The sequence below is a fragment of the Chlamydotis macqueenii genome, chromosome 1, assembly GCF_036417535.1.
Source record: "Chlamydotis macqueenii isolate bChlMac1 chromosome 1, bChlMac1.mat, whole genome shotgun sequence".
NCBI lineage: Eukaryota > Metazoa > Chordata > Aves > Otidiformes > Otididae > Chlamydotis > Chlamydotis macqueenii.
Genome location: NC_141556.1, coordinates 183,413,983 through 183,430,547, shown reverse-complemented (window position 1 = coordinate 183,430,547; position 16,565 = coordinate 183,413,983). Strand labels below are relative to the sequence as shown.

At 43.5% G+C, this 16,565-nt stretch overlaps 1 protein-coding gene across 3 annotated transcripts in view; it reads left to right on the top strand.

The window, feature by feature from the left end:
- ENOX1 (ecto-NOX disulfide-thiol exchanger 1) overlaps positions 1-16,565 on the top strand; it is a 371,002-nt gene that overhangs the window by 214,204 nt on the left and 140,233 nt on the right. For all 3 annotated transcript variants that reach the window (XM_086741768.1, XM_086741750.1, XM_086741760.1), the window contains exon 4: positions 13,668-13,802. In XM_086741768.1, coding sequence (XP_086597894.1) covers positions 13,793-13,802 — 10 coding nt within the window. In that variant the 5' untranslated portion in view covers positions 13,668-13,792. The remainder of the gene's footprint in view (positions 1-13,667; positions 13,803-16,565) is intronic.

The window sequence follows — 16,565 nt, the reverse complement described above, 5'->3', positions numbered from 1 at the left end:
GATTATCATCTAGAAAAGTATTGCTTCTCCTCTGAGCCGTGGCAGACATCAAGACTCCACCAACTGATAAGCATTTGAAGAGCTAATCAAGAGTAAAGCTTAGGTATAGTCTTTGTATAGAGAGCTAAACAATTAAGACTTTTTAAACTGTGCCTGATAGAAAGGAAATTGCCAACTTAAAAGGGAGAATTTGCTAGCTCAGACCTTTCTGGGAATGTAATTAAACTGAAGATGCTGGTCCCTTGCCCCTAGCCATAGTTGTCCTAAAGAAGATTAACAAGACTGAATTTCTACTAAGGCTGAAATCTTGTTTATACCCTGAAATATGGTCTAACACAACAACGTGCTACAACTCTATTTGGTGACTCCTCCTGAACTTGGTGATGCTTCAGTGTGTGCTGATGATGCCCTTCGCAGTGTTACCAACCCATGAGATTTGGGGAGGAGTTCACTGTTGCAAAGATGAGCATAGATGAAACTCAGTTTCTGCAGCATTTAGTACGGTGTATAGATATTTGCCTGAAGTAATCTATTAGATGTCATAAAGCATATGGAATCAGAAGGTCTTGTGTAAAACACTGGGGAAAAAAAAAAAAGATGAAAAGCATATCTTCCATGCTATTCCACTGAGCAGCTCTGTTATGATCAGGGCTTAATTTGAGCCATCTACTATATCAGTGATTGCACAATATAATCATGTGCCTGGGATTTTTTTTTGTCATTTATTTTCAGCTACCTCCATTCCCTGTAACTTCCTAAAGAAAATATTTCATAGATTTATTTGCATTGTGTTCCCAAGCACAGCTGTGTTCCCAAGTAAATCAGTTATCTGATTGAGAAATGGCATGATTACAAACGTTTAGTTTTCTTTTAAGATACCGGTAAGCATTTTTTTAAAAAACTCTCATATTTTATTTGTATCTTATGTGCCCATACTCGCATGATCACATGCAGGAAATATTTTTGTACACTGCTGCTATGCATGACTAAGAAAGGAGCTCTAGATAGAATAAGATGAGATACAGGCTGTAATTTACACCTGACAGAGTGTGAATTTCATTGTGAGTCCTTTTAAAGGAAACTTGCTATTTTCTCCACATTCAGATAGACAGCGATTCCATAAGAAATTATGATCATTGTCTTTTTTTTTTTTGTTTGTTCTGCTCTGCTTTAGTTTTGATTTTTAGCAGGAAAAAAAAAATATTCCTCAACCTACTGCAATCCTGTGTTATCTGCAGGCCCAGGTCATGGTCCTGTGATACTGGACATACCCTGTAAGCAGAGAACAGCCTGACTAGGCAAGATTAGTAAAGTGTGGGATAAAGAAAGTATTATCACACCATTTCATGGGTGGGGGATCAAGGCATAGACAGTTTAAATTACTTGCCCAAGGTCTGTTGCAGAGCTGCAGGAGGAATAAGAATCTCCTGGATCCCCATCCAGTTGCTTTTCCATTTCTAGAGAACTGAAGGCCCCTTATTTGTTTTGGCTGGACTTCAGTTTTGGATAGTTTGGAAGACATGTGGCGATAGAAGGGGTATATTAGTCTTTCCTACTGAAAGAAATATTATCAGGCAATTAAAAGAATAACAAATGGGACCCATTCAAACTGTTCCACTTGCTGTTGCTCTGAGCTTCAGGCAAGAAGCTACATAGAGGTCATTTAACCTGACCAGTTATATATCACAGGCCACTAGTGTCACCCGGCTAGTCCTAAATTAAACCATGTATTTTAGACAGAAATACACCAGTCTTACAAAATGTTTTCTGTTCAGACTGTAAATTCAAAGGACAGGGCTTTGTTCTCTACACATGTCTGCATTGCACCTCTAATAGTATCACCTGACAAAAAAGGGCAGTTCATACTCTTGCCAGTTTGGTCCCTTGCATCACCACAATTATTTTGATTCATTTGATACCTTGGAGCTTAAAGGAGCAAAGAAGCCATTAACAACATGAGCAGAGATGGTGCCAAAGAGGCGTGGACACTGACACCAACGTCCCGCTCTCCCTCCTGTGTGCCTCAAGAGCGCTGTGCTGCTGCAGGGAGAGTATCGAGCTGTGGCCATCGGAGGAAGCTGAGGGAAAGTGCTGCTCCCCGGTGTCTTCTACATGGGCTATGTCCTCTGCACACTGAAGGGGTGAAGTCAAGATTTAGTCCTAAGAGAGCATGATACAGAAGTTTGCTGGATGACAATATAAAAAAACAAGTCAAAAGCCATCAGTTACCATATTCATAGCTCCAGGCCAAATGCTTTATTCATAATGGTGAAGTGAAAGTATTAACATTGCATTCGTTTAAAAAGTAACTAGAAGGCCATTTGTGACCCTTATAATACACATGTGAAGCAGTGCTCTACTGGTTTACACTGGTTACGTTCTGCTTTATATTTTCCAGCAGGCCAATTTGCAAGGATTTTTACTGCAGTACCAACTGCTACTTATGAATATAAGTAACTGATTTACCAAAGTTTCACACACTGACTTAGAATCATACAATCATAGAATGGTTAGGGTTGGAAGGGACCTTTAAAGGTCATCTAGTCCAAACCCCCCTGCAAGGAGCAGGGACATCCCCAACTAGATCAGGTTGCTCAGAGCCTCATCCAGCCTGGCCTTCAACGTTTCCAGGGATGGGGCATCCACCACCCCTCTGGGCAACCTGTTCCAGTGTTCTACAACTCTCACTGTAAAAAATTTTTCCTAATATCTAATCTAAATCTACCCCCCTCTATTTTAAAATCATTACCCCTCGTCCTATCACAACAGGCCCTACTGAACAATCTCTCCCCATCTTTCCTGTAGGCTGCCTTGAGGTACTGGAAGACTGCTATAAGGTCTCCCCGGAGCCTCCTCTTCTCCAGGCTGAACAGCTCCAACTCTCTCAGCCTGTCCTCATAGGAAAGGTGCTCCAGCCCTCTTATCATCTTTGTGGCCCTCCTCTGGGCCCTCTCCAACTGGTTCATGTCCTTCTTATGTTGGGGGCTCCAGAACTGGACACAGTACTCCAGGTGGGGTCTCACCAGGGCAGAGTAGAGGGGGAGAATCACCTCCCTCGACCTGCTGGCCACACTCCTCTTGATGCAGCCCAGGATGTGGTTGACCTTCTGGGCTACAAGGGTGCATTGGCTGCTCATGTTAAACTTCTCATCCACCAGCACTCCCAAGTCCCTCTCCTCAGGGCTGGTCTCGATCCATTCTCCCCCCAGCCTATATTTGTGTCTGGGTTTGCCACGACCCACGTGCAGGACCTTGCACTTGGTCTGGTTGAACTTCATGAGGTTGGCATGGTCCCACCTCTCCAGCCTGTCAAGGTCCCTCTGGATGGCATCCCTCCCTTCCAGTGTGTCGACGGCACCACACAGTTTGGTGTCATTAGTGAACTTGCTGAGGATGCGCTCTATCCCACTGTCCATGTCGCCAACAAAGATGTTGAACAGGGCCAGGCCCAACACGGACCCCTGAGGAACGCCACTCGTGACCGGTCTCCACTTGGACATTGAGCCGTTGACCACCACTCTCTGAGTGCGGCCATCCAGCCAACTCCTTATCCACTGAGTGGTCCATCCATCAAACCCCATGCCTCTCTAGTTTAGAGAGAAGGATGTCGTGCGGAACAGTGTCAAATGCTTTGCACAAGTCCAGGTAGATGATATCCATTGCTCGTCCCTTGTCTGCCAATGCTGTCACCTCGTCATAGAAGGCCACCAAATTGGTCAGACACGATCTGCCCTTGGTGAGGCCATGTTGGCTGTCACCAACCACCTCCTTGCTCTCCATGTGCCTTAGCATGGTTTCCAGGAGAATCCGCTCCATGACCTTGCCAGGCACAGAGGTGAGGCTGACCGGCTTGTTTCCCTTTTTAAAAATGGGGGTTATGTTCCCCCTCTTCCAGTCATCAGGGACCTCACCAGACCACCACGACTTCTCAAATACAATGGCCAGCAGCTTGGCAACTTCATCCGCCAGTTCCCTCAGGACCCGCAGATGGATCTCATCAGGTCCCATGGACTTGTGCACCTTCAAGTTCCTCAGATGTTCTCGAACCTGCTCTTCCACTACGGTGCGCGGTTCTTCATCCTCACAGTCCCTGATTGTGCCTTTCACAGCTTAGGTAGTGAGACAAGAGCCCTTATCGGTGAAGACTGAGGCAAAAAAAAAGTCATTGAGTACCTCAGCCTTCTCCATGTCCCGGGTAACCAGGACACCAGTTTCCTTCCGGAGGGGGCCTATATTCTCCTTGGACTTTCTTTTGTCCCCTACATACCTATAGAAGCCTTTCTTGTTGTTTTTGACATCCCTGGCCATATTCAATTCTGTCAGGGCTTTAGCCTTCCTCACCTGATCCCTGGCTGCTCGCACAGCCTTTCATGGCTTCCACTTCACAGTTAAAGGTTCTGCAAATCTTTTGGTCTTGTTGTTGACTTTGGATTGTTTCTGATTGTATCTTGAAGGCTGGAAATACTGTATTACAGTAAAATAAATACATTATTCGTCTTATTGCCCTTGTTATTAGAAAATATTTATATAGTGCAGTAAATTTACATTGTACTTTACTAACATAGATAAAGGCAAATTCTCTGCCCTGAAGAGCTCATAGTTCAAATAAGACAAGACAAACTAACCTACAACACTTTGGAAAATGGTGGGTGAAAGGATTATTAACTACATGAAAGGGGTGGAGGGCTGGCATGAGGAGAGAGGGGGATGCTATCATCATCCGTGTTCCTAATTTTACATCACAGTAGCATCTTAAAAGTCTCAAAAGGGATGAAAGCCTGGCTGCACGAGGTGCTATGCAGAAGCCTGGCAGGAGGGTGGCCTCGCCCCTCGATCTCAGAGCATCACTGGCTCACTGACATCCCTGCCTGGGGGTGTCCTGACTAAAGCCAGCATCAGTCCAAACACAGTACAAGGAGCACCAGGTCTCTAGCAGATATTAGCCCTGCCTGAGGGAAAATCCACATGATTTCCTGCCCTGAAGAGTTAGAATTGAAATTGGAGAAAGCAAATGTATATATAAGAAAGTGTTTCAGGGGAATACTGGGTAAAGCTACAGCAAGACTACCTAGAGGGAGGGAGAGCTTTTAGCATCATTATATTCACCATGATCTGCAGCTCAAGCTTTCTCTGCCCTGACCCTCTGCCAGCTAGTTAGAAGGGTGAAGCCTCAAAATAATTTTTGTTACCTGATCATAACTGGTGCACAGTAACTGCTATTCTTCTGATCTGACCTTGCATTAAATATGGGATTGTTTCTCCCTCAATGAAAGAGAAAGGTGTCCAAGTGTCCTGTGAAAAAGACCATACCCACAGAGTATGCGATATTCCTAAGTTTGCAGCCCTACAGTAACTTGTTAGTGATCCCATACACAACTGTTCAGAAAACAGAGAAAATTCCTGTCTCTGCTTAGCAAGTTAATTCAACCTCTGCTGAAAGCTAATGTGAGAGAGCACAAAAAGCGTGGAAGCTCTGCTCCATCCTGTGGGAGGTGGTAAATCTTCTTTGTTCCCCTCATTTACCCACAGCAAACAACCTGGGAAAAGGGAAAGGACAGAGGGAAACTCCCTGTGGTTGTCCTCACTTCCTAATCAAAATAAGAAATGGATCTGAGGAGATGGGATTCATTTGGAAGTAGGAAGAAAAGGTCCAGGATGAATTTTCTCTCCAGAGAACAGGCAGATGTAGGGCATCACAGTTGTAGGAAATGTGTTTGAGTGGGCAGCTCCCGTTGTCAAACACTAATAGTCATATGTTGGCATATTCACTGGGGATGGGCAGGAAAAAAAATCAGAAAGCAAACCATCTCTCTCTCTAATTATCCATATGTATCTATATTTGGGGACATTCTCATGAGTTATTGCAAACTGACTCATGATTTCTGTTCTCCTGAGGTTTACTGTGCTGGAGTTACTAGGCAGGCAAAAGACAGGAGTGGGAGCTAAGTCCGTGGGGACTGAGTTTCTTGTTGGGATTCATGCAGCATGCAGGTAGCTGAGCGGTGGCTGGGCTTCCAAGGCACAATTCGCTCAGCCTGGCTCATCTCATCCCATGGGTGTCTGACAAAGCAGATGTCCATGTCCAAAACTGCATTGTAGACTTCTAGCCAGAGAACTGAGGTGTGTACCTCTAAGGTGTGTTCAGGTGCCTGAAACAGACTGTCAGAAGTATCTGGTTCTTGCCATTGGCGACAAGGGCAGCAGAAAAGCTCAAGCATAGACGTCTGCATTAGCTAATGTTAGGTGAGTTTAATCCCTCCCTCCTCTAATAAAATGGCACAGTGTAACAGACAATACTGTCTTGGCTGTGAAAAGATATTTGGATGAGGAAATGGCCTGTGGCAGACTAAGGCAAGAAATGTGCCTCTGTTGTAAGGAAAAGTGTGGAGTCAATGGATGGAAACAAAAAAAGAAAAAAACAAAAGAAAGCAAGAAAGAGTATTGTGAGGTAAATGAAGAAGACAGGAGATATACTAAGAGGAATGGAAGGAATATGAGATAAATGAGACCAGGGAGCACACTACCAATTCAGAGCTTGTAGCTGAAGAAAAGATCCTGAATGTGATGTGCTAAGAGGGGTTGGAAGCTTTTGGAGTGAGGACAGATGTAAGTTGATAGAAGAGATACCGATTTTTTCTTTTGAGCAGAATTTATCACCAGAAACTTTGGATTAAGACTATATTTTTAAAATATGAAAACAGTTTGATTGACAAGGGTTTTTTTTTTTTTTCTGTGAATCTCTGCCTGACGAGACAGGCTGCTTTAACTCCAGGAGTTCAATTATACAGGCTACGAAGGAGAAGAAAAATTATAATGAATGTGTTTTAGAAACTTCTAAAAAGTTGCTTAAAATAGATTTTCCATACATAATATTACCATGTGAAACTCAACTGTCTCCTGGTCTTCTGGGGCTAGAAGAGAGCAGTCTGTGTTCTTTTGGAAATTCAGTAATGAAGCTCCCCTGCCTTGATGGACTCTATGGTGCCATCCCCAGGGATCTGCCACAGACAGGGCTTACCCATCAAGCTGTTCATTTTTTCAGGAGGTGGCATGCGAGTGATTTCACTTTAGGTTAGCCAGGAAGCTAAAATACTCATTCTGGAAGTTGTGCCAGCTTGCTTTCATCTTTTTTTTTTTCCCCCCATTTTTTTTTTAATCTGTTTTTCTTAAAAAAAAAAAAAAGAAACAAACAACCCTTCAAATTACAGCTGCTTGAAGTAGCTCTAGTAAGCAGGAGATAAGGACATTGTGTGGTGGAGTGGGAGAATGTATGTGTGGTGCATTTATATGTGTGTTCCCTCAAGCCTGGATAGATAAGAAATAGCATGTATACCCCACTTATAATGACTAGCCCAGGCACTTTATGGCATCAAGGAGGCATTCCAGCTCCTCGCATTTCAGTATTCAGCCTTCCAGTTAAGTTGCTGAAGTGTGTTCGCTCAAGACCTGCTTTGGGTGCGTCCTCTGTTGTCTGAAATACAATGGTGTGAGATGTTTCTAAAGCAGTCAGTGGTCTTTAGTAGAAAACAGTGTGATACAAGGCCTACTGTTAAAATATAGCTGTAAGTAATTAAAAGATTTCAGAATTGTTTTTATTGTTAAATGCAAATTCTTATAATGCAGAAATTTAAAGGAAGGGTTGGCCTATTGGCCAATCATCAATTCACAACAGCATTTTGTGTCCAAGGAATAATCAGACCTGTTTTTGTCAAGACTGTACTGCATTGCTAGCCTACAAAGTTGCTTTTTTTTCCCCTTCCAGATGATTTTGGAACTGCATATGTTTTTTCAATCACTAAGCTGGACTTCTATAATGCTTTGCTTAATGTGCCTCCAGATTCTGTTATTTATAGACTTCAGCACATTCAGACTGCAGCTGGTAAAGTACACACAAAAGAAAAAACACATTTGTAACCTGTTAAGGCTTTGCTCTGAGATGCCAGTGAAGTTCGGGATTTAGCATTAAATATTACCCGGTGACCTTTCAAGGAGCATCGCAAGAGAACACCTGTTTATCTTGAAGACCTTTGTTTTATTTTTTTTTCACTGTTGAAATCTTCCAGTGCTCTGCTTTCTGAGAGAAATCTGGCCTTTGTGTGTACCGTGTGTTATCTTCAAGAAGTGCTAGGGCAGAGGATTTAAGTAAGCAGCATCTCAAATGAGCAGTTCTTCCAGAAAATGTGTTTTGTACAAATTGGCTTTGTTAAATTTAGAAGCAAACAGTAAATATATTGTGATTTTTCTCTAAGTTGTCTTAGTCCTACCAGTATGGCCACGATTTACTCATTACCTGTTTTTCAGTGAAAATTGGTGGACAGGATCCTTCATAACTATCTAAAAATCTACATATTCAGTGTACGTAGTGAAAAGTTAAATCTCTTAAGGCTGCAGCATATGTTTTATGTGTTTATAAGATGATGATGTACTTTTCTAATGGCATAATCTAGAATGGACAAAGGTGTTATAATTAATTCATAAGACAAAAAAAAAATCAGAATTATGATGTAAGTGAACGCATAACCAGAGCTCCCACTTAGACTCTAAGGGTCAGACTCTGCTTATCTTCACTGGCTTGTGCCTAATGAAGCCGTTAAGGAAAGTGCCAGTTCCTGCAGAATCAATCTTTACTTTCAAAGGCCTCCTGTAAGAAGGAGATGTGACAGACAAAACCAGGTAAACAGGGTGACTCTCTGGAGACCCTGGAAAGCAATTGGCTTCTCTTTAATAGAGCCACTCGAGAATGAAGTGTCTGTTAGATGCCTAAGTTATTGTCCTAGCCCAGAAAATAAGACACTTTTTCAAATATGCTCTGGTACCTCATGTATTTTTTAAATTGCATTAAGAAATGGGTTTTTTTTTTTTTGCAAATTATTGCAAGAAATATGTTTTTCTTCAATTCTTTTTGAATTTCAGAATTTAGGTGAGGTTTTCTAGATGTTGACATACCACTAGTCACACAAAAATAGGAGACAATGCCTTTTCTTGAAACACTGCACATGCAATATTATTAGTAAAAGCCATCTTTAGAGTCACATTGGAGATGTTCTTTTTTTTTGTGTGTGTGCTCCAGGTAGGATGGCAGCAGCACAAAACTATCTTGTTCACTGTGGCTGCTCCCAGATTTCTTCTTCATCCTAAGACGACCAGGAAGAAATGGATAGTGACTGACAGCAAATCCTTGTTTATCTTTTCTTTCATTTTTCTTCCTTCTTTACTGGAAGTCCTGTCTGCAGCTGGAGAAATAAAACCACTGGGAAGAACTAGTACAAAACACTTGTTATATTTTAGAAGATAGCTGGGAGCTAGCTTGGTAAATGACCTGTACTTTGACAGGTCAGGTGGAGTGTGACCAACCTAATGACCGCTGTCCTATGAATCACAGTGAATGGTAACAAATGCTTCGCACATGCTATTTTTGTAAGAACTGGAAAACACACCTAGATGTAACAGTTCACAAGATACTACATCACTCCTGCCCATCTGTGTTGTCTTGAGAACCACCACCAATAACATTTAATGTCTTTGCAACTCGTAGTCCCAGGTTTCAAAAGGTTGATGGCATCAGTCTTTTCCTTGAAGGATTTAGTGGTCAGTAAAATTAGACAAAGAGATTAAATGACTGAAGGTCACCAAGCAGGTTGGTGTCAGAGCTGGGTAGAGAACCTCCTCCTTGTATCCCAGGGCTGGCCGCTGACCCAGGCGCTCCACAGAGCCTTGTTACAGTGGTACATTTAATCAGCTTCACTCTGTCGTAATTCATTGTCTGTGGTGTTATAGATATCTAAAGGGTAGGATTTTAACTCAGCAATCTGCTGTGTTATTGAATTAGTTTTATGTTGTGTTAATTTCTTTGTCTCATGGCATTCATTGCCTGTGATAATTGATGCACAATATATAACCGACTTCTGTATTCATTTGGGTAACTGCATTTAATTGCCCGGTATAAAATATGCGTACTAAGTGCAATCTGCTATGACTGCTGTGACTGAAAAGTGCTCATTGGTATGGACTTGCGGGTGCTTTATCTTTCTGACAATCTGTCTGAGGAAAGTCTAAATGTCTCCCAAAATCTACCATCCAAGGACTGATACTTGCATTGTGTCTGCAAAAAGAGAGACCACAAAAAGAGTCCCATGGAATCGCTTTACAAAGTGTTTTGTGTTAAAATTTTGTTAATCAGCAGCTCTCAAATAAAGAAGTCTGTATTAACATCCCTGCCCATCCCAAACCTCAAGGAACAGCAGCGCCCAGCAGACTTTACACATTTTATCTTGTAAATCAGGATTATGGCTTTATTGGCTTCTGAAGTTACTCCCCTGGAGTAAACCTACTCCCATGCACAACTGTTTATAAACACGTAATTCTTTTACATATATCTCCAGGTCATTAATGCCTGGAGGAGTACTAATGAGTTAGAAACAGGAATGTTTTCTAAAGATGTGATGTCAGTGAAACGATGTTAATGTCTGCTCAGGATATGCATGATCCCTGCATAAGCTTACACTTTCTTGCCTGTTTAACCAGTATCACAGTGATTGCTTTTGTTTTTAAGAAAGCAAGAATCTCTACTGCTAGATGTATTTCTCATCTTACATAGAACTTTTTGCTTTTGATATGACTAGTGAGAGAATTTATTTGCTTCCCTGACTTGATCTGTTTCCAGTGTCATGAAAGGGTATAATACTGCAGTGTCTGAGCTATACAAAGAAATGCTGAAATTTGCCCAAAGTTGATTTTACTTTAAGCATTAAAGAAACCTTCCCCTGTCTGAATTTTCAATTTTTTTTTTAAACAAAAGCTAATGGTTGAGTCTAAATCAGGTGTGAAATGCCTGTGAGATTATTTTAGCCATATTATATTGCTCTGTGTTAGTGTAACTGGTGAGTTGCCAGTACAAGGGATGTTTGCAATTAGTATTTTTCTTTTTAAGAGAGCTAGTTTCTACAGGCTGTGTCCTTCAGGATATAGCATTAGTTTTGCCTACAGCTCGCTGCAAGTTATTCAGTGTTCATAGGTGCATTTATGCTTATTATTCAGCTCTCTTCCACTGACAAAATAGCCTGCAGCAGTTTTTGGTTAGATAGGACTAGTTCCACTTTAGGCTCCTCGCATGCTCTTTTGTGGTTTTTCCACTGGTTCAGCCTGCACTGCATCCACAACCTGCTGATAAGACAGTAGACTTGATGGCCAGAGGGAGAGCAAAGCTGCCTAGAGCCAGCCTGGGCTATGAGAGTACGTTTTGAGCAAAAACTTTCATGGCACATTGGGCAGAGCTGGTGGCATAGCACAACAGGACTTTCACCAATTAACCCACTGACTCTGCTTTGTTTCATATTCATAGTGTGATGTTCTTCCTCCTCTGCAAGAACTTTAACCAATACTTGTGACTCATTCATGAAAGTGTACAAAAATCTGAAGTATTTGGACAACCTGGTAGAATGCAAACACCAAAAAAGTCACCTATTCATTCCCAGCTGGCTGAGGTGCATTTGTCTAGCCCAATGTCTGATTCTTTATGGACCATTTCCCATTTCTGGCAGAGCTGGCGCAACTGCAATGTGGTTTGGGGAATAAGAGTGTAGAGTTTGGCAGCAGATCTCGTTATGTCACCCAGTGCACACTTCATATAGCAGTAAAACAGAGGGAGAGGGGGTCCAGAGAGAGTCCAAAACCCAATTTCTGCCCCTTATCCCAGTAATCCATACTTTTGCAGGTCATTTTCCAAAACCATGGAGCAGCAGCTCCTTTCTCCCCAGTAGTCAGGGTGAAGGGTTATGGGGACAAGCAACAAGCACACAGCAAAGTATGAAGAGGCATTTCATCACTAATGGTTTTCTGATGCGCCTTCCTACATCAAGGCAACAAGGCTTCCCGGTCACAGGAAGGAGTGAACCTATCTCATCTGGGCTATTCAACATATATTTGTAAATCAGGATTGATTTGGGAGTGATTCATAAAGAGGGAGGAGGGCTGTACTATGTAAGAAATAACTTATTGACAAGGAATAATTCAGCCAACTCTAACCTTGAAATAGATGTTTGTCATCAGAAGTTTATAGCCTGAGTGGAAAGAGCTAAGTACAAATTTAAGGAACTGAGCGGGAGACACCCAACTTTTAAAAAGTTGATATAAATCTCAGGTGGCTTGCCTTATGTTACTCACATTCCCTGCAGAGGACTTTCATTCAATGTTTGTTTCATGTTTACAGATGTTATTTAAAAGCTAATTTTATCATAAATTTATTTTATGTAATGTATAATGAATAGTGGAGATCAAATAAGAATTGGAATTGCAAATCTAAATATTAAGAGTTGATAAATATTGACTTTTAAATAGACCCTCTATAGGTTTGAACAAAATGCTTTTTAGCCTAGTATACTGGTTATTTGAAAATTTCAACATACTAAAAAATATACAGCATTCTCTGATCCTGGCTCTTTCTTCACTTTTACAGCTATTGTTGTGGTCATGTTCCTGTGAAGCGATCTGCACGGTGTCAGGGAACTACAATGTAAAATTTTCTAGCTTGTACTTTATGCACATGACATGAAAAAAAGAAAAACATGGGAGGTAGGAAGCTAAAACATAGTGTAATCATGTTAATTGTGTCTTTTCTGAAGATAAGTGCTTAGGGTTTGCATGTTGGAAACCTCTTAGTTAAGGTCATTCAAGCACTTTTTTAAAGACAGCATCTTAGGGCTGAACAAGTCACTGATGTGCACCTGCACAGCATTAATGATGCCCCCAAACACTTGGAAGCATTTGGTCAGTTGTTGGCCACTGGTACCAAAGACCCCTCAGGCTGCTGGCCAGCCAAAAAAATAACCCAGCCCGGCTTTGCCCAGAATCACATGTAACTAATGGACAAAGAGTAACGTGGGTGTATATCTGTGATCATATTCATTCCAGCATTTCCTCCCTCGGATGTGAGTGCTAGGAGCTCACAGCCTTTGGTCACACCTCTTACCCGTTCACTCATTCAGCCTCCTTTCCATCCAGCGATGCTCTGACATGGTGAGCTTCACAAACAACAGTAAAAACAGCAAGATGTGGCCCTTATGTAAAACCCATGGTCTGACAGATATCTGAGGAAAGCAACGTGGTTTAGCTGGAAGCAGAGGCTCCACCTTTGCTTCCAGCTAACTAACCTTTGTGAGCCAAAGATACAATGTTAGTTAAGGAGTAGGCGTCATCCTTGGCTCTGTTAGGTTTTATTACTTTTCTGCATCTCTGAGGGCTCCATTCTGTAACTCATTGCAGGGTAACTTTTTGTTTTTCTCCTTTCATCTCAGAACAGGAGACTATTTCCTTGAAACTTGCAACATCAGTTAATTGTTAACAATTTAAAAAAAAATCATATTAATCCCTTAATATGTTCTTTCAGCTGATGCCTTCATGCTGAGGAGGCTGTGTAGCTACTGATAAGACCTAATTTGTGAAGGGCTTTTCAGTGGTCTGACAGGTTCATAAGTGGCACTGTTTGTTTAGCAGGCAAGGATGAGCGTTCGCTGAAATGCTCTACAGAGGCGATGCATGCAAGGAGGCTTCGGCTGGCGATCCAGTGGGAGTGGGCAGGACCTTCGAGTGGATTCCCAAAGTGGCCTGTTGTTTTGCAGTTACGTTCTGACTGCAGCACTTGATAGCTGATTTTGTCTTTTCTCTTTCAGAGCCTAATGAGCTGTGTGTGGGCCCTGCGTTTGGTGACATCCCATCTCAAGATGCTGCTAATACAGTAGTAAATTATTCCTAGCTGAAGAAGTCTAACAGGAGCAAAAGGAACTGGAGAAAAGCAATGGCTGCCGGTAAATATCCCAGATCTGCAAAGCCTGTAAGAAAATAGCTGGAAAGAACTGATTTCAGCTGTGACTGGTGAGAGGGGAAGCACAAATGTGTGATTACACCTTGTGTTTGGAGGTTCAGTATCAGAAAGGCACCATTGCATAGCTATCTGGCCCACTCTTCCTTCCCCAAACTAGGAAAATCCATACCTGGGGCTATGGTGGCAGCTTCTGCAAGAAGCTGCTAGAAGTTTCCCCTTTGTCCATTGGACTCAGCAGGGTCTAGGGTGGACCCTCTGCTGGCCAGGGCCAAGCCAATTGGTGACAGTGATAATGTATTTAAGAAGGGGAAAATTAAAAAAAAAAAAAAAAAAAAAGAGTGAAGAAGCTGAAGCAGGAGCAGAGACAGGGAGGAGCAAGCCTTGTGGGCCTTGCAGCCCTCACCCTCAGGCCTCTTGCCGGGCGGCCATCTGGGCCTAATTCGGCCCGCCCCAGTCGAGAAAACAGAATCATAGAATAGTTTGGGTTGGAAGGGACATTTAAAAGTAATCTAGTCCAACCCCCCTGAAAGGAGCAGGGACATCTCCAACTAGAAGAGAGGAGGTGTGAAGAGAACCTGAGAGGCCACAATCAGCCTGAGCTGATTGTGAAGAATTTCTGGTGAGAGGAACGGCTGCAGATGCCAAGGTCAGTGAAGAAGGACGGGGAGGAGTAATGCGGCTGCTGGCCAAGATTCCCCTGCAGCCCGTGGTGCAGCCCATGGTGAAGCAGGCTGTTGTCCCCCTGCAGCCTCTGGAGCTCCACAGAGGAGCAGAGATCCACCTGCAGCCTGTAGAGGACCCCACGCTGGGGCAGGTGGATGCCTGAAGGAGACCTGTGGAGGGCCCACACTGGGGCAACCTGTTCCAGAGGGACTGCATGCTGTGGAAAAGGACTCCATGCTGAAGCAGTTCATGAAGAACTGCAGCCCATGGGAGGGACCCCATACTGGAGCAGGGGAGGAATGTGAGGAGTTCTTCTCCTGAGGAGGAAGGAGCGGTGGAAAACAATGTGTGATGAACTGACGGTGTGATGAACTGACCATAACTTCCATTCCCTCTTCTCCTCTGTGCCACTTGGCGGGAGGAAGGAGATATAGATAATTTGAAATGAAGTTAAGCCTGGGAAGAGGGAGGGGTAGTAGGGGGAAGTTGTTTTTGTTCTCTCTCTTTATCCCTCTTTGGTTTTATTATTAATAAATTGAAATAGTTTTCCTCTAGTCAAGTCTCTTTTGCCTGTAATGGTAACTGGAATGGTATCTCTCTGCCCTTATCTCAAACCTCAAGCTTGTTGTTGTATTATCTCTCCCTCATTCCCTTGGAGGGTGGAGAGAGTGAGTGAAAAACTGCGTAGCTTGGTCCCAAGTGGGGCTAAATTACGACATCATGATAATTCTTTTTTGGTTTTAGAATAAAACTTTATATTACCCATAGTAAATCGATCTGGTTTTACATCTTTTTAGTTAGAGACTAATGTATTCTTAAATCTTTTACAAAACAAAAGTTTACAACTAATGGAAAACAGGTCTTTCATTGGAGGATGTTTGGTTCATAGAGTTTTCTGACAGGTTACCAGAGATTATATATAAGTAAATTGTATCAGAGGATTACAGAATGATTCATTCGGATTGGGAGGGGCCTCAGGAGGTCTCCAATCCCACCTCCTGCTCAAATCAAGGCCAATCATAGGGTCAGACCAGTTGCTCAGGGCTTTATCGAATTGAGTCTTGAAAGCTGCCGAGGGTGGTGACTGCACAGCCTATTCCACTGCTTGATTGTCCTCATGGTGAAAAAGTTTTCCATATAAATGGCCTGAACCACTCTTGTTTCATTTATGTCTGTTCAATGTTTCCAGTGTCTTTATGTTTTGCTATACAGTACTGTTCTGGTTTTGTTAGTGAGGGGGGGCCTAAGGTGGTAGCTTCTGTAGGAAACTGCTAGAAGTCGCTCCCCTTTGTTCAGTGGACTCGGCCGGGCCTAGGGCGGACCTGCTGCTGGCCAAGGCCGAGCCAATTGGTAGCAGAATGTCCCGTGATAACGCCTCTGCGATAACGTATTTAAGTAGGGGAAAACAGGAAAAAGAGGAGGAGAGAGGAGAAGATGTGAAGTAGCTGAGCGGGGGGCAGAGAGGGGGAGGCGCGAGCCTCATGGGCCTTGCAGGCCTCACCCTCTGGCCTCCCGCCGGGCAGCCGACTGGGCCCAACTCGGCCCGGCCCGGCTGCAAGAAGTGGAGAGGAGATGAGAAGTGAATAAGATGTAAAAAGGATCCTGAGAGGCGTCTGCCAGCCTGTTGTGAGGAACGGCTGCAGACGCCAAGGTCAGTGAAGAAGGAGGGGGAGGAGTAATATGGCTCCTGGCCAAGATTCCTCTGCAACTCGTGGTGAAGACCATGGTGGAGCAGGTTGTCCCCCTGCAGCCCATGGAGGTCCACGGAGGGGCAGAGATCCACCTGCAGCTCGTGGAGGACCCCACGCCAGAGCAGGTGGAGGCCTGAAGGAGGCTGTGGCCCGTGGAGGGCCCGCTGGGACAGCTGTTCTAGAGGGACTGCACCCCATGGAAGAGATGACCCACGCCGGAGCAGTTTCACGGAGGACTGTGGCCCGTGGGAGGGACCCCACGCTGGAGCAGAGGAGGAATGCGAGGAGTTCTTCCCCTGACGATGATACAGCGGCGTAAAACAACGCGTGATGAACTGACCGCGACCCCCATTCCCTTTTCCCCCCCCCGTGCCGCTCGGGAGGGGAAGGTA